Source organism: Bidens hawaiensis, unplaced genomic scaffold, assembly GCF_021521415.1.
Source record: "Bidens hawaiensis isolate Kalapana, Puna unplaced genomic scaffold, B.hawaiensis_p1.1 tig00011798_1, whole genome shotgun sequence".
Taxonomy (NCBI): domain Eukaryota; kingdom Viridiplantae; phylum Streptophyta; class Magnoliopsida; order Asterales; family Asteraceae; genus Bidens; species Bidens hawaiensis.
The window spans coordinates 457,822-481,920 of NW_027491938.1; the positions used below are offsets into that span (position 1 = coordinate 457,822).

Below are 24,099 nucleotides of genomic sequence, written 5' to 3' on the forward strand. Positions count from 1 at the left end.
TCAAATATTTTATGAATTGACAACCAAATGCAAACAATAATGTTACAATCAAATTCAACCTTCTTCACATCCTATTCATATTACATAAACAAATTGATGCAACCACCCCCTATATAATAATTATATCAAGCCAAAATGTTCAAAACTTGTATAAACAAATAAACCCTCCCCAAAAATGAGAGAACAAAAAAAAACACAACATCCCACATGTTACCTCGACAAACCGACACTAACACTATGCCGCTCATGTAAGCTTACGTCTTAATCCCGCCAGCCCATGCTTGTATCATTGTCCGCCCTTTGTTGTACAACCGCTTTTACAATTCTTTTAGCAAATGGGCTTGTATTTTAATAATATACCGTTTTAAGGTTTTTTAAAGAAGACCCGCGAGCAATGCCCCCGGGTCTGATGATGCAATAGGTTGATGATTGGGTTGAGGTGGTTGAGCCACGGGTGCAGCCGGCTTGCCAGCCGTCGGAATGCTTACTAAATTTTCCTTGATGAATTCCTTTAACCTGTGTAATGGAAAAACAATTAGTATTATAACTCTTATTATCTTATAATATAATATGAAACTTGTTATCTTATAATATAATATGAAACTTGAAAATAAAAACGTACTCAAACGTTAGTGTCGGGTCCCCTGATGCAACTGTCATGCGGAGCTGTGTGCGATCAGCTGGATCGGTTTCAATTCTTATCTGAAAAGGAAAATGCGCAAGTTTTAGTAAGGATTTAACTTTAAAAGTCAAAGATACTTATATAAAAAGTCAAACAAACTTATATGAGTTTACCAGGCATAACACGGCTCGGGTACTTTCAGAATAAAATGTTGTGCTTGCAACTAAATTACATGCATTTGGATCCTGAAAAGAGCATAAAACATAAGAAAAAAATATAAAGTTAGGCCTATCGCCTATAAACAAACCAAACAACCTTTTATTAACCTTTTGTTCATTTAGTTAATCAAACGAACATGAAGACATGACAAGTCTCGTTCGTCCATTTATGTTTTAGTTTACGTTTGTTCATTTATGTACTCATTTAAATAGTGAGGCCCGTTACAATCTACTCTAGTTTTATTAAAATATCGCCCACTACAATTTAGTCTAGTTTTTTTTTCTAGGCCTGATAGATTGATATTCAAGTTTTACTTATATTGGTGTTTGCTTAGTTATGTTAATATATATTTCGTCTATGTTCAGAATTTAGATATATTCGTTCGTTTATGTTCATTTGCATTCGTGAACCTTGGTCTGCATTGTTAACGAACGAACATTAACACACATTTTTCTTAACGAATGAACACATTTGAAAAAGGAGATATTGTTAAAATGAAAATAATAATAGTAATAGTAATAATAATAATTAAAATACTCACCAGTCCTGGGCAAACCATCAACCTCAAACTGTTGAACAAATTAGCCATTTCTCCCAATGACATAGGTTTCACACCTCTAACCTGTCTCATTATATAAATATAAAAAATAAATTATGTAACTTCAAAATAAAAATAAAAAATGAATAAGCATATCAAGTAAATTCACAAACCACTTCTTGAAGTTTCAAAGGAGGTCCAGGTAATGATCTCCACTGAGGGAAAAACTCTTCAGCTGACACTTGAATAGGTTGAAGAAACTTGTTCAAAACCGCAGGAAGCCTAAGTTTATTATTCACCTGTAATTTAAATAATAAATTATTATAAATCTTTACACAACACAACGTTGCACATAAAAAAAATAACAATTTCCACATAGTTGCATACCAAATAAGTTCCAAACTTGTAGGAGAAGTCAAGAACCGCAACGTCCCGACTCGGACGAAGGTTTACCACTTCAAGTGGGCATTGAACCTTCATAATTCCAAAAAGGAAAGTCAATAAAATAATAAAGTTAATATTAATTATTAATTTAACAAAAGGTGATTTGATATTTGACCTGTGCGCGTGGAGGTATAACTTCTGGAACTAAAGAGATGTCTAATTTCAAATGGGAAGGAGCTAACACTAGTGCTTGTACAGAATCAAGTGGAGCGGTATTTTTGTTTCCCAAGAAAAGCACCATACGGCCTTGGTGACCTCGCCATTCTGCTTTGATGCCAATCTGGTAATAACAATATTTAATAATATTTATGATGTATTACATCAAATCCTAATATGATATCAATTACTATGAATCAATCACCTGAACGTTAGGATCTTCATAGAGCACGCCACTATCTTTAACGCATAAAGCCTGAAATCTTTCTGCAATATCTCCAATTGGCTGTAAAAAGCACATAAATGATATTATTACATGTACTACATAATAACAACCGACTATTTAATCCATCACAGTACCTGGACAGTAGATTGTTGGTCTCCAACGGGTGCAAGGGCTAAAGCGTCATTTGCATCAACTTCATGAGAAGGAACACCGTTAACCTCTGGTTGAGACGATACGCCAGGTGGACCTTCAATAGCCAGTGGGCTTAAAAGATCCCCAAGGATATCACCAACAGGAGCTTGATCCTGAGAGTCAACAAGACTCCCGTTTGACTGGGTCACCCGTTGGTCAGCAGCATTCTGTTCCTGTAACGTAAATATACAAAGTTATACCAAATTAACAACAGCTAACAAAAACCACAAATATTATATGTAATATATTGATTATATTCTTAATTTCTTACCACATTGCTTGTGCTAGGGACGAGAACCATTCCGAGTTGACTCACTTGTGGGGCCCCATTAACGGGACGCTGATCGGTCAACACTAGAGCATTAGATGTCTGCTGTTGTGTTCTTAACTTAATGGCACTTAGCTCTGCGGTATCAGCTTCGGTATCTTCAGCTTTCTTAATCAATGAGGACTTCAAAACAAAACATTGATGTTACAAAGTAATTACCATAAAGAACAATATTGAAGTTTTGAAGTTATTAAGGAACAAGATGATTACCTGGCGCTCTGGGAATTTAGGCATTTCAGCTAATATATCCATTAAAGCTTCACCTTTTCTACTCAATGCAAAATACTCAACTGCCCTTTGTTGTATTTCAGCATCAATGCAACTTTCATACCTAAAAAGATGAAAATTTGTGTTAAACATTTAAAAGTTAAAAATATACTGTGAATTCTTGAGTTTAAAACAAATGTTAACCGACTTGCTGTATACTGCCCAGACTTGATTTTGTAATTCTGGGTCCGGTGGCTGTGAGTGCATTAGAATCTTTGCATATGTTGTAAGAAGAATCGGGATTGTAGGTGTGCTGAACAAATAAGCTGGCCTTAGATGGTTATTTAATAAATAATAAAAAATAAAGTTACAAAAAATAGGTATACGTACGAGACGGTAGGAAGTTTTTCATGTATGATACTAAAAATTTCTTTTGGACTACAACCGGGGCGTCTCGCCAATAGATGGCTGTATTCTCCAAGAAGATAAGCACTAACCTGTTCAAAGCAAAAACAGTTTTAAGCTTAATCTAAACATTAATATTTGATAAATACGAAATTAGAGTTTCTACATACTTTAACCATTGTTTCATGTATGGCGGTCTTATCAAGATACTCCCTGGCTTTTAGTGCTGCATAAGGCTAATGAAATATACAATTGTACAATGAGAACATGGCCATGATTAGAAATATAAATCTGGAAATTAAATTGAAGTAAGATGTGAGCGTGCCTGAAGGTCCTCATTGTTGGTTACAAATTGCACAACACGGAACCAAATGTCATCACTGACAAAATCTCCAGCTTTGTCAATCAACTGAAGTATAACATCCACATACCTGAATAAAAATGAAGTAGAAGATATATTTACATTTGTGTACAAAATAATATTCCCAAAAAAAGTTTCATCAAATTCTAGAATAAGATGGGACTGTATACCATGATAAATCAGGAGCAAATTTCTCTGCAAGAATAGCAGCTTTCAGAGCCAACTCTTCATGCATTGCAAAATCTGCTGTGGCGAGATACTAAAGACAAAACAGGTGCGTCAGTGGCATGATCACTAGATCAATATTTAACAATCTATAATCAAAATTTGATAGAATTTTTTGTAGTTTCCAAAAAACACATATGTGGCTGATTACAGATTGTTGTATTATGATGAGGATAAAGATTTTTAGGTTTAATTTAGCAATTATTATGATTTTGGCAATTTAAAAATCTATTTTAAAGTTTCTATTTTCTAAAAGATATTTGTGGCTAATTATAGATTTGGTTTAATGTTAACAATCAATATGATTTTGGTCAATAATATTATATAAATTAAGTTTAGGTTCTTGATATTATGAATATGGGTTTAAAGATATTGAAAATTGAACAAAGATGTTGAAGAAGCTAGGGGTGGTTCCGTCATTTTACTTGAACGAGGGACTGAGGGTGTTACCAAACCTTATGAAATAAGATGTCCAGTCTAATAGATGAAGTTTAAGGGGGCAATACATAATTTCTACCAACCACAACGATGAAATTTGCACTTACTCATGAAAATTCCATATTTCATTTTTCAATAAATAAAATAGAGCTAAAAAGGATTAAATCTTGCAATTGTATACCTGCAATAATTCTTCAACAATGTCTTTGGCATTTGAGACATCACACATGCCATAAAGCAGATCCAAAGAACGCCTTCGAATGCTGTGTTTTTTTATTAAAAGATTATTAACAAATAACAAGATGTAACATTAAATAAAATAACTAGTTATTAAAAGCAATCAAGATTCACCTGATGTCGGGATCTTTTAGTGAGGTAATTATTTGTGCCTGATGCCGTTTTATTATCTCATGTACATCTGTAACCATCAACATTCTAGTCATATTCTCCTGCATATTCCATTTTCACCAATTACTGTCATCAGATAACAAAAACGAAAGATAATAATTATTATTATACTAATCTACACTGCTTCATTGCTTACCAGACCCAAATAACGAATATTCGGCTCACGAACAGCTATAAATTTCCCGAGCAGCGCCACACATTGAGACATCATCTCCTTCTCAGAATCAAGATGCATGACCTGTCAACATTTTGTTGAACCAAAAACTAACTTTAAGTGCTTAACTCAATGAAAACAATCCACATTAAATTATGTTTTCATAAGCTGAAACATGAAAACAGGACTCATGAACTTACAAGAGCAAGTGCTTCAAATAGAACAGCATGAGAAGCATTGTTTTTATTAACATTTTTCACCACATCTGTTCCCATCAGTATTCTTTGTAGAACCTATCATTTAAATTTAAAAACAAGTTCAATTAGCTAATCAGTCTTATCTTGTCCACAACTTGACATGCATATACCTGAAATAACGCTCTTCTAATGCTTGGATCTTCAACAGTTGGGAAATACTGAAGCGCCCTCATTGTTTTAACCTGCAAAAATCAATTTATATTATAGATGCTAACAACAAATTGTGTTATGTAAATAATATGTAAAAGGGGAGTTACAAACCTGAAGCCATGGAGAAGGAATACCATAATATGTGTATTCTTGAGGAATATCTTGATTTCTAGCAAGCCTTTCCATAACTTTAACACATTTTGGAAGGCAACTCCAATATGCTTCATGGTTGTTGGCTACTAAAGCAACAAAAAGACTCATTGAAGATGTTAAAACACCAAGATCACGTTCATCCAATAGCTGTGACATTCGATCTGACCTGAAAGTTTGAACCACAAATACATAATTAGAGAGAAAGGCAAAAAAAAAAAGAAAACCATTAAGAAAATGGGTCATATTTGCTAATTCAGAAAAACAATAATAAAAGAAAGAAGCAATACCAGCCATCGACGTTCAGAATATCAGAATTTTTTCTGAATAACCGTAACAGACATAATGCAGCTTTCTTTCTCACTAGTGGTCTGCAACTACTAGAAAGCTGAGGTAAACAGAGTAAGTATCAAATATAATTAAATAAATTAAAATTAAATTATAATCCATGTGTGCATTTCATCTTACAAGCAACTTCTGAACATCGGGTGCTAGTGATTCAGCAAATTCTCTACCACCAATATTCCCAACCTGTACAAAATGAAATTCTCTAGCATTTAATCATACATTTATAAAAATAAAAAATTAACATTCTAGAATGATAATGATTATGTTACTATGTCCATACCAGAGTCAATGCCAGGCACTGAAAAGTTTCGTTGCGACCAATAAAATCATTGCGGACAGCATTTATCGCTAATCTTAAAAAATCGTGATTCTCGTTGAGCAGGCATGATGTCACCATATACCCAACCTGCTTTTCGGGGTATTTTGGAGCAGATATTAAAGAAACAGCTTCCATGTGACCAAAGTCAACATCGTATCCTAGCATATAAATGTATAGCATCTTCCAAACATATTTCTTCTTTTCATATGGTGTCAAACCCTGTGAGTGGAAGTGTAGAATAAGTAAATAAGAACGGCAGCCGAGAAGTCGCAAATAAGTCAAAAGTAGTTTATTACTTATTATATTATCGGCAGTTTTGTATCCATTCAAGGAAAGCACATAAAGGATATATATTACTGCGTACATGAAAAGAAATTAGTCTAGTGGATGTTTAATGATAAGCTTTTGTTTGTCAACTATGTGGCTACTCGTTATTACTTAGATCATTGAATTTGCCTATGCATTATTTTAATTTTACTATATCTATGTAAAGATTTTACAAAATACCAGCATAAATTCATTAGATTAGTTATTATGAGCTGCTTTTGGGCATGCTAGTCTATGGTATGTAAGAAGTAGCTATATTTGTCTTTTTGCACCTTACCACATATTTGTAATCATTTGTCAAGTAAAGACAAATGTGGATGCATGCAATATAAAACGTCAAGTACTCGAATTCAACTAAACCCTATCAAGTAACATTCCAATACCCACTCAATTCATGCAACAGTTACCATTTAACGTCGCTGCTTCTAATCTATCGTATCCTTGTGTTGCAATAAACCTATAACTACATCTTATAATTTAACAGCCATCAATCTTATGCATATGCTACTTTTTTAGTGAAACTACATCACAAAATTTGATGAAACCTAAGAGCATGAAATGCCCTAATGCATGTGGCAGCCGGCAGGTACATGCGTCGTGTATTATACTATTATTTAGCCCATCTGCCCCAAAATTGCTAGCATTGACATGTATGCACATTGAGATTTGATTATTAGGTCAATCTCTAAAATAGTATGATAAGAGTTGCAAGAATTGAGGAGAAAGCTTAGAAACTTGACAAAAGAAAACTTTGCACTTAACATGTGATATATGAACCACAATCAATACAAAATGATTTTGCAAAATTGAGTTGAGGACAAAAACTTAAAAGGTTGAAAAAAAGTAAACTTTGCAATAAACATGTGATATACTAAATTCTAAAGTAGTAATTGGTGCATTTTTCATGTGATGTGAATATGATAAAACAATATCAATATATCCCTTTTTCAGTAACAGTCCAGCTTCAAAGGAATGAAATGCATACTTCTTAAGAAACTCTTCTTAGACATTCTTAATAATCCTATTTCCACATTTCATTCAACCATAACTACATTGCAGCACCAATCCCTCTCCTTGCCTTGTCTACAAGTTTAATTGCTATTTAGGTTTAATATATCTAGTTATTAGGTTTAATATTCCATGGCAATTCAGCCCACCAGAGTACAATCCCAAAACTGCAAAGCCAGCTAAACCTAATCTGAAAAACTAATTCGCCAGATTAGACCTACTAACTTTTTCACAAATGCTAAATTATACCAGCATATCTTATTAACGTCCAATACACCAAAAGTCTATATATTAACTAGCCTACTCTTTTTTCAAGCCAATGTACATGTTACAAGTATGAGACACAATCAATACATAATAATTTTGTAAAATTGAGTTGAGAACAAAAGCCTAAAAGCATGACAAAAAGGTAAACCTTTGCAATTAACATGTGATATATTAATTAACACAACCAATCCCTCACTAATTAACCCTAAAAGCATGACAAAAAGTAGTAATTGGTGCATTTTTCATGTAATTGCAGTATAATAAACACAACCAATCCATCACTTTTTCAGTAACGATCCCGCTCCAAAGGAGAAAAATACATACTTCTAAGGGAACTCTTGTAAAGATATTCTCATTAATCTTATTTCCATATTTCATGTAACCATACCTACAATGTAGCACTAATCTCTCTCCTAGACTTGTCTACAAGCCCGACCGCTATTTAGTTCAAACTTAGAACATTCTCATTAATTAACCCTAACCGCTAATCCCTCTCCTCTCATAGGTCAACATTTCTATATGAAGCACAATAATTATGCATCTAAACTAATAAACTCAATTCGCCTAAAACTTAACCTAAACAACTCCGCAATCCACAATAACACTAAATTAACTCACAAACTTCATATCATTCAATAAACCAAAACAACTACATGCAATCCATGCAACTTCAAAGTTAGCTAAACCCAACCTAAAAACTCAATTCACCTAGAAACTTAACCTAAACAACTTACACTATCCACAATAACACTAAAAGTCTAAATTAAACCAGCACAAACAAACTTTACAACATTCAATTAACCAAAACAACTACAAGCAATCCGTACAACCTAATCTGAGTTTATAACATCTGGTTAACCAAAACCCTAACCTTCTCGTTTTTAAACCACGTACGGATATTTCCAAGCACCTTACCAACACGAAGACGTACAACTTCAAAGCCCTAACTAACCTAAACTAAAAACTCAATTCACCTAAACAACCTACACTTTTCAAAAATCAACATACACAAACTTCATAACATCTCAATAAACCAAAACAACTTCAAAGCCAGCTAAACCTAACCTAAAATCTCAATTCACCTAAAACTTAACTTAAACAACTTACACTTTCCACAATAACACTAAATTAACTCAACATATACAAAGTTCATAACATTCAATAAACCAAAACAACTACAAACAATCCATACAACTTCAAAGTTAGACTAAATTAACTCAATATATACAAAGTTCACAACATTCAATAAACCAAAACAACTACAAACAATCCATACAACTTCAAAGTTAGCTAAACCTAACCTAAAAATCTCAATTACCTAAAACAACACTCTCCACAATAACACTAAATTACATCAACATACACAAAGTTCACAATATTCAATTAACCAAAACAACTACAAGCAATCCGTACAACCTAAAAGCTAAACCTAATCTGAGCATCCAATTCGCCTAAAAGTTCACCTAAACAACTTACACTCTCCACAATTACATAATTACATCAACATAAACAAACTTTGCAGCATCTAATTAACCAAAACCCTAACCTTCCCGTTTTTAAAGCGAGTTCGGATATTGCCGAGTAGCTAAACCTAATCTGAGCATCCAATTCAGCTAAAAACTTAACCTAAACAACTTACATTATCCACAATAACACTAAAAGTCTAAATTAACTCAACATAAACAAACCTTACAGCATCCAATTCACCAAAACCCTAACTATTAACTAACCTTCTCGTTTTTAAACCGCGTACGGATATTGCCGAGTAGCTAAACCTAATCTGAGCATCCAATTCACCTAAAAACTTAGCCTAAACAACTTACACTATCCATAATAAGACCAAAAATCCAAACTAATTCAACATAAACAAACCTTACAGCATCTAATTAACCAAAACCCTAACTATCAACTAACCTTCTCGTTTTTAAACCGCGTACGGATATTGCCAAGCTCCTTATCCACACGAAGGCGTTCCTGCTCCTTATTCCGGCAATTACGTACGTCGGAGATGAACACCGACAAGCCTCGCATACCTGACATCGCCATATCCACTCTATTCCGATCAATTCGTTCGGTTCTCGACTGTGATCTGGAATTGAGTAATGAATTAAGCTACGGAGGTGACTTATTGACGGATGAATTGAGTAATTGGAGTGAAATTGAAGAGGAGATTGGGGGATTTGATGAGAGAGAAGATGCGATCTAGAGAGAGAAAGTGAGGGTGGACTGTGTTTGGAATAGACGTCGGCGGGTGAGAGATTACTGAGAAGAACGAAGACTTTGTTTGTTTACTTCTCTTTAATGTTTTAAAACCCGGTTTCGGTAAGACAACCGGTATTGTTAGAGGTGCATAGACGCGTTCTGTTTGGTTAGCAAAAGTTAAAATCGGTTTATGATTGGTTTTGGTTCGGGGGTGTTGATCAGTTTCGGTTCGGTTCCGAACCTTAGGTTTCGATCGATTCTAAACCGGCTTGATTTTTCGGGTCAGTTCAGTTAACCGGTTTTGGTTGGTTTTGGTTCGTCAACCGATTTGGAACTAGTTTCGGCGGAGAAAATTGCAAATCGGTTCTGAACCTACGGTTTCAGTCGATTCCAAACCGGTTTGTAAATACCCGGCCCGATTTTCGGGTCAGTTCGGTTAACTGGTTTTGGCTTATTTTGGCCGGTTTGGGTTCGGTTAACTGATTTGGAACTAGTTTCGGCGGAGAAAAATGCAAACTGGTTCCGAATCTACGGTTTCAATTGATTCCGAATCGGTTTCTACATAACCGGCTTGATGTTCGGGTCAGTTTAGTTAACCGGTTTTGGCTGTTTTGGTCGGTTTTGGTTCGGTTAACCGATTTGGAACTAGTTTCAGCGGAGAAAATAACAAGCCGGTTCCGAACCTACGGTTTCAATCGATTTCAAATCGGTTTCTACATAGCCAATTCAATTTCAGTTCGATTTTCGAGTCAATTCAATTGACCGGTTCTTTTGCCCGTCTCTAACTGATATGTAGAGCCAGAGTTTTTCGGCGGTTAGTTATAACATTGTACCGTTGTTTTTTTTTTAATACTAAAACCGGCAAATTGGTTTTAAACCAAATAGAGTTCTGATATTTTTTGCGGCACGTGTTTTTTGAAAATGACTTAATCTAGCAGATAAAGTTGAAACGAGTAAGCACAGTAAATGATGATTCGTTAATCAACTAATTTTGCATCATGCAGATTCAAGGTTGGTTTCTTTACATCTTTTGTAATTGATTAATTTCGTATACAAATTATAAACTTCTTTTTTGACTCGATTATTGTTCATGAGTGATGCTTGGTTCATGTGTTATGTTTATTAACGTACTTTTGGTTTTTTTTTTTTTTTTTGAGTTGGAGTTGTATTTTGTAAGGAATTACAAGGTAAAATATTCAACCGGTTGTGCAATTTTTTAATCAAACTCGGTACGAGTAAAAAGTCGATTTTTAAAACATTGCTTTTCTTTTATTATTTATTTTTTTGAAAGCTGTTTGTTCAGTTGGAGGGTTCTCGAATGGAAGTTTCTACATCAATCACCCTTTATTTATCCTATCCGAGTTCAAATCCTTTGACAGTGGCAGTTATGTTCTCCATAGAAAGTAAGGGTGCAAACGAGTTAAGCTGCTTGAACTATGATCGATAAAAAGCTTGAAAGGAGCCTACCTTTTTCGAGCTTGAGCCAAACTGTACTCAAAATAAAGCTCATTTAGTTATCAAGCTCAAACTTTAAGTATTTTAAGTTTGACCTCATTTGGACTTCTATGTATTAAGTTAATACTTCAAAGCCAAGCTCAAGTTAGCTTTGGCTCGTTTAAGGTACTAAACGAGCTCGAGCCAAACTTAGACACGTTTAAGGTTTTTCTCTAAAAAAATGTATATAAATTAATTAATAAATATTAAACGAGTCAAAGCCCTAGCTTGAAAAACAACTCACAAGCTGCTCGAGCTTTAGAAAAAGAACTCGAAACGAGCAAAGTCAAGTTTGAGCCCTCGAAAATCAAACGAGTTGAACTTGGGCTTGGGTTTGCTACACCCCTACCAGTAACTCAGTAAGTGGCATACATTGGTTTTACCATGTTGTTGCAGTTTTTGTGTATGTGGGTTTATAAGTCAAACCTAAAGCGTCAAATGACCTGGAACGGTTTGAAATCCCGTCACATATAGACTTAGAAAAAACGTCATTAAAAATAGAATTGCATACACTTGCGATAATGGAAAATCTTATGAAAACCCCCTAACTACCCCAAATTAGCTCAAAGTCAAGTTTTTACAACTATAAAAAGAGTAAGGGCGTGTTCGTTTCACAAAATGGAACGGAATTGGAATTTGCATAGGATTTAGAATTTTATGGAATTGGATCTCGAATCTGAACATTCTAATAGGAATTGAAATTGAAAGGAATTGAAATCTAATTCCGTTCTTGATGTGTTCGTTTGACAAATGAATTGTAATCTATCACTCCAAATAAACTGGAATCGGTTTTTTTTTAACGAGGATAACGGCAGAAATATTTTAGTTTTTTTAGATTTTTTTGTTTTTTATTTATATTTTGCGCTATAATTTTTTTATTATTATTTTTTTTTGAATTTCTTTAAGGGTTTTCTATTAAGATAAAAAAAAACCCCACAAAAAAATATCCACAAATAATAATAAAAAATTTATAACTAAAAATATAAATTAAAAACAAAAAAAGTAAAAAAAAACTTAAATGTTTTATCCGCCGTCCTCGTAAAAAAAATACTCGAGAAAAGATTCCAATGATTTTACTTGAAATCCCTCACATTTTGAATGATTTTGAATCCCTTTATTTAAAGGAATTGAATTTCATATTTTTTGATAACCGAACACACCAAGATGGAATTAAGATTCCAATTCCAACGAAACAAACACGCCTTGTCATGGAATTTTAATTCCAATTCATTTGAATTCTTACAAATTTTGTTAAATGAACGCGCCTTAAGAATATTAAATTTAAGTGTTATTAAATTTTTATAGATTTTGAGTATCATTATTGCATATGGAACATCCAGCTGTGGGATGTACTCTTTATCGTCATTATTTTTTTTTAACGGATTTGTTAGCATAATAATCCCAAAAACGCTTTGTATATGCATGCATTTTTTAAAAATAATTTTACGAGCATAATTGTCTTATTTTGGTTTCATATTAACTGTATTAGTTAGAATACTAATAAAAAAATGTTATATTGTTATATATCTTAGAAAATGTATATTTTACCTAATAGAAATATACACCAATGACTTTCAATCACTCGTATTTTTTCTAAGTTTAAAAATCAATCAAGTTTTATTGTTTTAATATTGATTAAGTGAAAAAAATTATGGTTGTGAGACCTAAGATTACTTTCATAATCTTACACTGGCATGGTGAGTGCACCGAAACATTAGTAATTATTTTTCAAATCTCAACTTACATATTCATACATATATATCTACCTATTATAATAAAGTAAAATAAATGTGAATACCTGTTATGTTTTGGCTAATTCTCATAATTTTTTCCCTCCAAAACTAATATACACTAATATATGAATAAATCAATAATTATTCACTTTCCTTTTACACTATATTTATATAACTAGTTTTACGTTGTGTTCCCGAGTTTCTTTAAAGGAAAGAAAGGAAAGGAAATGAAGAGAAATGGGTAGAATGTTGTGGTCCCAAGTTTCATTAAAGGAAGTAAAGGGAAAGAAACAAAGAAATATGTGTTTTCGAGTTTCATTAAAGGAAAGAAAATAAAGGAAAGGAAAATAAAGATAAGGCAAATAAAGGGTAAAATGGATGGGTTTGTTTTCTTTCCAAATTGAAAAGAATTGAATGGAAAGGAAAAGAGTTAAGGAAGTGAAAATGAAAAGAAAAGAAAGGAAATGATTCATTTCCTTTCTCACCATAATTTAACTCGGGAACACAGTGTTAGAGCCCTTGTCATACACGGGATGATCCAAATTATAAAATTAAAGCAAATAATTACATAACGAATGTGAAAAAATGTATTACATCTATGCTTGTATCTATACTATGTATACATAAATTTATTTTATTTATATCAGAAAATGATTTTTTTTAAATGGACTAATAAAAAATGCACGTGCAGAAACGTACTCGAGAATGCTTTTTCTATTGAAAATTTCATTCTTAGTGTCATATATGTATAATTGAAAGAATTTTGGTTAAGGAATAAGACTTCTCATACAATAGTAGTTCTAACCACTTAGCCTAATAAAAATAAATATTAACATATTATTTTACTATATATTCCAAAATACTTTGTGAAATCCAAAAATCAACAACAACCCATGTTTGTCAAAGATTGAAAATAATATAATTTCAAATGTTATCATTAACATATTTTACTATGTATGTTGTAGAAGATTGTAAAGAAAAACAAAACTCGCATATGCTTTCATTTTACAAAGTAATTTTTTAATCATTAATTATAGATATAATATAAATAAAGTATAAAAACAAAGTGAATAATTATTGATATATTACATATATTAGGGTTAATTAATATTTTAGTTTTGGAGGGAAAAGAATTATAAGAATTAACCAAAAGATGACAAGTGTCCACAATTATTTTACTTATTAGAATATAGGTAGATATCTATATATTTTTATAAATATAAATATTAACATATTATTTTATTATATATTTCAAAATACTTGGTGAATTCCAAAAATCAACAACAAATCATGTTTCTCAAATGAAAATTGTTTCGGGTTTTTTGTGGAACTTAAATTTGATTTTATTGGTCAAAAGTGTAAATAGATTGTTTGATACAAGTTAACTACATTTAGGTCAAAATTTGTTGCGGGTCAAAAATGAAAATTTTGAGTATTTTTAAAAGTTTGAGCATGCAAAATTGATTTATCGTCAAATTTGTTATGGGTTCAAAGTGTTGACTTTAAAATATCAAAAGTATGAAAGTTAGAATTTTAAACATGATTCGGGTTTCAAATTTATTGTTAAGGGCATTTTTTGAAATAATAAAAAGGTTCGGGATTTGGCAAATTTATTATTTTTCACTCAACTATTAAAATTTAAGAAAAGATTGCGAACACTTTCGACATGCCACCCCATGCCTATAAATGTTTCTAACTTTTATTAAATTTGAAATATTTATGTCAGCATTAATTTTTCCTTCAATGATGATCAGAACAACACGTTGTATGGGAAACACGTCATGCAAAACTATGCTCAAATGAAACAAAATATTCACAAAATTGAACGGGTTAACATGTTATTTTTTATATTGTCATTATAACAAAGTCGAGAAACCCTCTGAAACTTGTCAAAATATTTTTCATTGTGTAGCTCAGAAAAACATAGTTATTGAAGAACATCCATTATTACAATCTAATGTTTTACTTCCTTTGATGGGTGGTAAATTGATAAATATATCAATAAATGTAACGCTACTTTTGTATTTAAGCTGAGTAGTTAGAACTAATATCGTATGAGAAGTCTTATTTTTTAAATTGGTTCATAACCAAAATTCTTTTAATTATACATATATGACACAGAGAATAAAATTTTTAATAGAAAGAAGCATTCCCGTGTACGTTTTTGCACGGGTATTTTTTTTATTAAGTTCATTTAAAATAATCATTTTGTGATATAAATAAAATAAAGTTATGTACACATTGTATAGATACAAGGATAGATGTAATACATTTTTTTTCATATAAGCTACGTAATTATTTGTTTTACTTGTAATTTTATAATTTGAATTATCCCGTATGTGACACGGGCTCTAAAACTAGTATAATAATAATCATAAAACCTTATTTGACAACTATATAAGAATACTAACACTAAATAATATATTTTATACATAATAATTATTATTATTTCAAGTATCAAGCTTTAAATTTAAAACACTTCATTCAATTTAATAACGATTTAAACTTAAAACAAATATATTGCCTTAAACAACAGTTTAAACTTAAACACGTGGATTGGAGAGGAAGATGGCTTATTGTTAAAGACTTAGACGGTACATAGTTAACGTGTAAGTCACAAGCGAATGATTAATTAGCATTTAGTTGTATTTTACAATAAAATGTGGGTGGGGGTTACGGAAAGAAAACCTCGAGTCGTTACCATCATTCGAAGATGGTATGGAGATCCCGTTGGACCAAAGTAACACCACACAGTACTATGGTTTACAATCGGAAAGTTGTCAGCAAGTTAATAGCACAAAGTAAGGATCATTTTTTGAAAATTTTTGATCAAATCGCTTAACCAGGGTTTTTATTTTCGAAATGACAAACAATCACTTAACCAAGGTTCTTCGAATCACTTAACGGTTTAAACCAAAGTTTTTATTTTAGAATTATTAATTTGTATTACAAATTTTAAATAATAATGTTTTTAAAAAATTACAAATATAAAGATTAAACCGAACCAGTTTCGAATTCCAAACTGAACCACTAAGGTTCTTGAACATGACAAACTGAACCAGGCAAGTTGAGTGGGTCCGCCGGCAGACCGGTCGGTTTAACTGGTTTTAACAGTTCTAATTTGACAGTTTGAACCATTTTTTTTCATAAGCATCCCTTTTATTAAAATATTTATAATAATAAGGTTAAGCTATTGGTTTGAAGTTCCAAACAAAACCAATGAAAACGCCAAAATAGAACCGTTCAGATCTCAAACTGGCACACTTTTTCGACTCGAACAATTTACGCAAATGGTTGGATGTGGAACATCCAGACCAAGATCAAATAAATAATAAATTATAATAACACAATGTCTAGACAAAAAATCAAAAGAATACAAACTCAAAGACTCGAAAACACACAAATCAAAAGAACCGGATTATTATGTTACACAAGCGGAGTTCCTACTAGACGTTAGAAGTATTAGCAACTATAAAAAATGGTTATCATCGCCTATATATGATATCATTCCAACATTAAGACCTTTGAGAAAGGATAATATCATCTACACGAAAACCAGAATCCTTACTGTGTTCTTCTAATTTGCTGATGGCTTTGCGATTGCTTGCTTGATAGCTTCAGCGTATGTCCTGTGTTGGTATGTAAGTGTTGATTCCAGTAAGTCCCAAAGTGATGTCTTCGGATTCCAACCTGTCATTAATGCAAAATAACTTCACATGAGCATAATTTCATATTAATGTTCCAATGTTGGCAGATATTAAGAGCATGTTTGGGATTTAGTTTGAAAAATGCTTATTGGCTTTTTCAAAAAGCCATTTTGAAAAGTCAGGATTTGGGGCTTTTGAAAAACTGCTTGTTAACCCTTTCAAAAAGCTAAATTAAGAAAGATTTTTGTGATTGCCAAACACATTTTAATTTATTGGCTTTTTGAAACATCAATAAGCCAATAAGCATTTTTCAAACTCAATCCCAAACACGCCCTAACATTATAACTTCACATGGGTATAATAACTTCATATTAAGCTTGTAAACAAACTGAACGTTCGGTGAATTGTTTGTCGGTAAGTTCGTTTATGTAATAAACAAACGAACATGAATAAAACTTTTTTGTTCATTTAGTTAAAATGAACAGACATGACCACGTCTCATTTGTTCATTTATGCCCATAAACGTTCATTTATGCTCGCTCATTTAAATTCATTTTTGTTTACATTTGTTTAAGTTCCTTTATTATTCTAGTTTTATGAATTTTAGGCCCAATAGATTTGATGTTCACATTTGCCAATAAATTGGCGTTTGCTCAGTTGCGTTGGTTCATATTCGTTCATCTATGTTCAGTTATTTCCGTTCGTTTATATGTCCGTTTAACTCCAGAAACTGTTCGTTTTCGTCCATTTAAGTTCACGAACTGTTCGCTTATATTATTAACGCACGAACACAGACACGAAAACCCCATTCATTTTAGCGTCCATATCCGATTGGTCGTTTAGTATGAGTTAAGCGAACAAACACAAACATGCATTCTCTGTCCATGTTCATTCGGTACGCTTACATATTTATATTCTAGTGTTTGCAGACGTTAGAAAAGCATAGCGTACCTAATTGTTTATTTAAGTTCACGAACTGTTCGTTTTCGTCCATTTAAGTTCACGAACTGTTCGTTTATATTATTAACGAACGAACACAGACACGATAACCCCATTCATTTTAGTGTCCATATCCGATTGGTCGTTTGGTACGAGTTAAACGAGCAAACACGAACATGCATTCTCTGTCCGTGTTCATTCGGTATGCCTACATATTTATATTCTAGTGTTGGCAGATGTTAGAAAAGCATAACGTACCTAACTGTTTATTTATGATGGTCATGTCTGGAATCCGCTTATCACTGTCATCATAACCTTCTCCATAAAACTCTTTGGAGCTCACATCAATGGTGGGACTCTCTATTGCAGCTTCTCCACTTACTTTCGAGTACACCTCGGTCATCATTTCAGCAAGCTGTCTCACTGTAACTTCATTGTTCGGGTTGCCTACATTGAAGATATGACCACTAGCTCGGGCTTGGTTTTCCTGATCAGATAAAACAGTTACAACTTTACAATCACTTGCCGAAAAACAATATTTTGCATATGTTAAGAAAAAATATAAAGCATACAATCATCAAAAGAACAGCTTCGATAGCATCCTTGATGTAAATGAAGGTTCTTTGTGATTCACCACCGTCAACTAATTTCAGAGGCTCACGTCTCAAGAGGTTCTGGGCGGAAAGAGAAGAAAATATTATTATTACTAGTAAGTAAATAATATTTTGGAAAATCGGAAGTAATAAAGTTTGAATTTAAGGGAAAATATAAACTAACATTGCTAAAGCTGGCGAGAACTCTTGGAACACCTTCACTGGGACCGTCAATCCCGGGAATGAAATCCATTCTCGGGCCAATCCAATTAAATGGTCTTACTATGGTGAACTCAAGACCGTTCTCTGCACCCTCGGCTGTTGTGGAACAACAAAAAGAAAGTGAGTAGGCATATGATATTTAGACTTCGGTTTTATAAGGTTAACATAATGCAGCTTGAATTTGCTAACCGTAAATTAGCCTTTCTATTAACTGTTTGGCACATGCATATGACCATCTCTGCTTCTCGACGGAGCCAAAGATGCATGGGGAAGCGTCTTCCTTCAGAACGTAGTAAGCAGGATCCTAAATACAACCAGATGTTATCAAATTAACACAAATAGATAATCACTAACTACTAACTAGATATTATAGCAAGCTCTAGCTTTAATGATCAGCTCAGTAAAATGTCAATTAAGCTCACTAATCATGAATCATATATTTCAATTTTAAAGCGTAGTCATGTCAAAATATGTGTTCAGATGTCTGGCCCAGCATATCACACAGTAAGTGGAGAGTGCTCTTACTCAACCTTTGGTAAGTTAAGCTTAAGTAGTGCTTTACAATTAAGTACATAATTCAGCTACCATATCAACGACCACAAATCATACTTCATGATCCAATATGTAATGATAATGAGCAGGTTTGAAACAAAAGCCATCATGATTAACTTAAATAGATTAACGATGATCATTTCACTTTTTTACAACACAAATATGGTAGAAAACAAGTAATCTGAAAAACAATTAAATAAACAACACAAAAATCACTGTATCAAATGGACAATCATCATATACAAAACTCACCTGACGTAAGGGACTATCTTTGGGAAGAAAACTACCGATCGTTTTCCCATATACTTCACAAGTAGAGAAGTGAATGAGCCTCTTGTTGTTCTCTGAGCAGTACTTAACCTATAGTTGAAAATGACATAAATCAGCACATAACTTTGCATCACTAACAGTTAGAGTGGCTTTAAAATTATAAGGAGACCACAAATTGTTAAGTTAAAGCAATGTAAACAAGATGAAGTACTTACCACAGGTAGTGCATCAATAAAATTGCTGTAAATCGTGTCAAGAGGACGTGTATTGTAATCCGCTGGAGTGCAAATAGCCGCCAGATTTATAGTCTAAATACAAACACAAACAAAAATTAGTCAATCACTCCAAATAGATCTCCATTCACGGAAACAGAATCACGCAATACAGAATTCTCAATATATTAACGAACTTAAGCATGTTACGAACTAATAAAACATCACTATAACATAACGAACTAACAATATATAACAAAATACATGAATATCAATATAAATAAAAAAGATAGATCTTTAAAACTAAAGTATTTTAAAAATTGAAAATCATTAATTAAAAAATGATTGTCATTTTTAATATTATAGAAATATGAATTATGTTTTATTTTTTAAAGTCAAAATCCGCTCAAGTTGACCTACTAGATCCAATTGTTTTATTTTAATATTGTAGTTACTTGAGTTGACCACCTTTGATCGAATCCAAGTAACTACTAAAGTATTCTAAAAAATGAAAATCATTAACTAAAAAAATGATTTGTCATTTTTAAACATTATAGAAATATAAATTATGCTTTATTTTTTAAAGTCAAAATCGACTCAAGTTGACCTACTAGATCTAACTGTGGCAGTGGTTGACCGCCTTTGATCAAATCCGAGTAGGGGTGCAAACAAGCCAAGCTAGCTCGGCTCGTTATTAGTTGAAGCTCGAGCTCAGCTCGTGGATAGTTTTTGAAGCTCGAGCTCGACTCGTGAATAGTTCTTGAAGCTTGAGCTCGGCTCGTGAATAGTTCTTGAAGCTTGAGCTCGGCTCGTTTACTATTTTCTAACTACTTTTTATATGTTACATTTATTTTTATATATACTTTTTTCAATTGTAATTTTATGTATAACCTAATGTATATTGTTTAGTTATTTTTCATAATATTATTTAGATTAATTAATAATATTAAATATTATATATATATATATATTATTGACACGCTCGTTTAGGCTCGCAAGCCAGCTCAGGCTCGTTTAATAAACGAACTTAGTTTTAGGCTCGAGCTCGGGCTCGTTTAAGCTCCGCTCGATCGAGTTTTCACAAGCCGATCTTGAGTAGCTCGTGAGTAACTCGGCTCGTTTGCACCCCTAAACCGAGTAGCTAGGCCGAGTTAATACCTTGTAGTGATTACTCAACGAGTAATAATAATAATAATAATAATAATAATAATAATAATAATAATAATAATAATCTATATTCTTTATATTATAAAAATATCAATTATGTTTTATTTTTTAAAGTGAAAATCGGCTTGAGTTGACCGACTAGATCTAATTGTAGCAAAAGTGACCGCCTTTAATCGAATCCAAGTAACCAGGCTGAGTTAATACTTTGTAGTGATTACTCAGCAAGTAGCAACAACAACAGCAACAGTAATAATAATAATAATAATAATAATAATAATAAATAATTCTCTTCAGACACTAACAAACATAACGAACAAATTACTGTATTACTGTAATCCTATAACTGATAATAATAATAATAATAATAATAATAATAATGAACAAATTACAGTATTACTGTAATCCTATAACTAATAATAATAATAATAATTAAGTAACTTAATAATGAACAAATTACTGTATTACTGTAATCCTATAATAATAATAATAATAGTAATAATAATAACAATAACCGTACCAGATCGGAGCACTTAATGAGTCCCTCCAACCGCGAATCATTCTTAATATTAAGCCGGTGAAACTGAATCCGTCCGGTCCAAGGAGCCGAGTCCGGTTCAAGCAAGTGCTTGATCTTATCATTATACACGTCAACGGCTAACACCGTGTGCGGCGTCTCGGACATCAGCTTCTCGCACAAATGCGAGCCGATGAATCCACCGGCGCCGATCATGCATATTGTTAACGGCGTTATAACGTTTCCGTCCAGATCTACTCGAGCCATTGGATTGAATTGAATTGGATCGAGTGCGGTGGTGTGTACGGGAAGATTTTGGGTGGAGGTATTTAATGAAGAAGATGATGGGGTCCAGTTGTTTGTGTGATTGTGTATTAGCTGTGAGAAGTGGACAAGTTTGTTTCGAATATAAAGAGTATAGTTTATGGATGTTTTTGAGTTGAGAAACGTGGTTTTGAACTCGGGGCTTGAAACTAAACGAAGATAGTTAGGCTCTTGTTCGATTTTAAAGTTAAACGAGATTAAGATCGAGTCAAATCTAGATCGATTTTGGCTCGGTTACAGAAATGATCCAAATCAGTTCAGGATATTTCAAATCAACTTTTTATAGCTAGTTTTATTCGAGCTTTTATCGAGCAAGCCACAAGCCCAAGTTTCGAGCCTTGAGAAATATGAAAAGTTACTGTTCACATCCTATAGTTTTTTTATATTTGTTAAAAATGGTTGTGAGTTATTGAGAGATAAATTATAATGATAAAAGTATGAAAAATATTATTTAATTGAAAAGGAGAAAGAAAATGCAATGTTTTTTAGTATAGTATGGATTTGAAAATAGGGGAAAGTTTGGGAATGCTCTAAGACCGTGTTTAGTTAGGCGTTTTTCCCACTTAAAACGCTCTCAAAGTGTCGTAAACACCCCCTAGGGGTGCCTTTGGGTGTTTGGATGTGGGAGCACTTCCCACATAGGGGCGGTTGAGATTGTTGATTGATGGGTCAAACTAGTAGTTTGACAATAGATCTATTTAAAAAAAAACAATAACAATAATTTTTTATTTTAAAATTTATGCCCTATAAAGCCCTACTAATCAAACTTCTTAAAACACAACTCTAAAAATATGACGTAACACACTAAACTTCTATAAAAAAATGCTTGGTTTTGGGCAATATGCATCCACTCAACTCCCGAACACCAAACAACCGACCCAAGGCTACTTTTAAAATTTATATGTTGATTGAGTGTTAGATGTGAAGCAGTGGTTAGCTTGAAAAAAAGATGTGAAATAGTGGTAAGCTGGTAATGATACAGATTTTCAAATGCCACTCTTAATAGAGAATATGATTACTCACTTGTATAAATCATAAGGGTGTTCAGCTTCTAGGTCCCAAAGCTTCGTTTTTAGCAGGATTGGCTTTACTGTTCAAAAGGGGGTTGCGGCGCAGCTTGTTGCCCGTTTGCCTGCCACTTTATTGTAATCGTTTTATAGTAAATTATATAAAACTTCGATTTGATTTAAAAAAAAAATTTACATATTTCACCTTTTAATTTCGTCAGCGTGACTGAAAAAACAAGATCAATGACATAAGTGACATGGTTGTTCTTTAAAAAAAAGAATAAAAGAAAAAAAAACCAAATACAACCCCACCGACCCTTGTCCATGTCAGCGTTGTGCTCTTTGAGACTCGCTTATGATACTAACATTATAAAGTTTTTCAGCATAGTCACAACGGTCTTAAACTTTTGAATGCTTCACAACTTTTAATTTTGTATCAATGTATATCGTGAATCTTTATTTGGTCTATAACTAAATCTAGATTTTTATTCAAATTGTATATGTAACTAACATCACGTTACTTAGACTACCTCCAATGCATGTACTTAATGGTATGCATGTGATGAGGTGGAATATGTATGTGGGAAGAATTACATTGGGAATGGATGCATGTAGGAAGTATGCACTTCATCAAGTGCATGCAAATGCATGTTTTAATGGGCTCACAAATAGAAAATCAAATGGTGATGTGGAAGAGAGAAAGGATGCATGTGAGAATGATGGGTTGGAGTTAAAAAGAGGAGAGAGTGCATGTGAGAATGATGGATAAAAAGCTGATGTGACACTAATGACTGGAATGCATGTAGTAAATACAGAACCTTGCATTGCGGGTAGTCTTACTATCAAACTTGTGATTATATTCATGAAAATAGAAACAAGTAGTATGTCGAAATCCAATAAGCAAATTAGCAAAGAGATAAGTTTCACGCTCAATTATTTATGCATCTTGGAATGAGAATAATTTAATATAAAAATGCTAAAAATAACAAGTAAAGAAGGAATAAGAAGAAAGTGGTTCACGTGGAATGTCATGACCAATTATTAAGTGCACATCATTATCGTACTCAGTAAATCCTATCGATAGCTAAGCTACGGTAGGGTCTGAGAATGGTAAGATGTAGACAGCTTTACCTCTACTCCATAGGAATAGAAAGGCTGTTTCCGATGAGACATGCTTGCTAAACATTTTATATTCCAAACTTCTCGTACACAAATGAGGAAATAAGAATAAAACAAAAAACATTACATGAAAGTTGCAATATAATACTTTAAAACATGTTCAAGTTTCGTTTTAATCATTCTATAATCAATAAATTATGACATGAAATAGGAGTAACATTACACATATGACATTAGAGGTGCACAAACCAGTTTTAAACTAAAAACTGGTTTGGGCTAAACTGGTTCAGTTTGGTCAACAAAAATAAAAACCAGTTTATGACCAGTTTCGGTTTATGTTGAAACCGGTTTCTTA

At 32.7% G+C, this 24,099-nt stretch overlaps 1 protein-coding gene and 1 pseudogene across 2 annotated transcripts; both read right to left on the bottom strand.

Moving 5' to 3' along the window:
* Positions 1–28: 28 nt before the first annotated feature.
* On the bottom strand, positions 29–9,796 carry LOC143539141 (AP-2 complex subunit alpha-1-like; annotated as a pseudogene). Its single transcript, XR_013136378.1, has 26 exons — positions 9,664–9,796; positions 6,109–6,366; positions 5,949–6,011; positions 5,771–5,868; positions 5,442–5,649; positions 5,291–5,362; positions 5,124–5,216; positions 4,906–5,007; positions 4,713–4,810; positions 4,543–4,624; positions 3,869–3,957; positions 3,642–3,768; positions 3,508–3,591; positions 3,323–3,429; positions 3,141–3,245; positions 2,936–3,056; positions 2,669–2,848; positions 2,340–2,570; positions 2,185–2,265; positions 1,939–2,103; positions 1,767–1,853; positions 1,553–1,678; positions 1,383–1,463; positions 796–867; positions 623–702; positions 29–516 (listed from the first exon to the last, which is right to left on the bottom strand). The product of XR_013136378.1 is annotated as an AP-2 complex subunit alpha-1-like (transcript).
* Positions 9,797–16,657: 6,861 nt separating this feature from the next.
* Positions 16,658–21,599, bottom strand: LOC143539114 (UDP-D-apiose/UDP-D-xylose synthase 2-like). Its single transcript, XM_077032523.1, has 8 exons — positions 21,298–21,599; positions 19,617–19,709; positions 19,384–19,491; positions 18,769–18,883; positions 18,542–18,675; positions 18,337–18,438; positions 18,023–18,251; positions 16,658–16,868 (listed from the first exon to the last, which is right to left on the bottom strand). Exons 1-8 carry the CDS (start codon positions 21,559–21,561, stop codon positions 16,756–16,758), a joined length of 1,158 nt encoding a protein of 385 aa, XP_076888638.1. The 5' UTR covers positions 21,562–21,599; the 3' UTR covers positions 16,658–16,755.
* Positions 21,600–24,099: the final 2,500 nt, after the last annotated feature.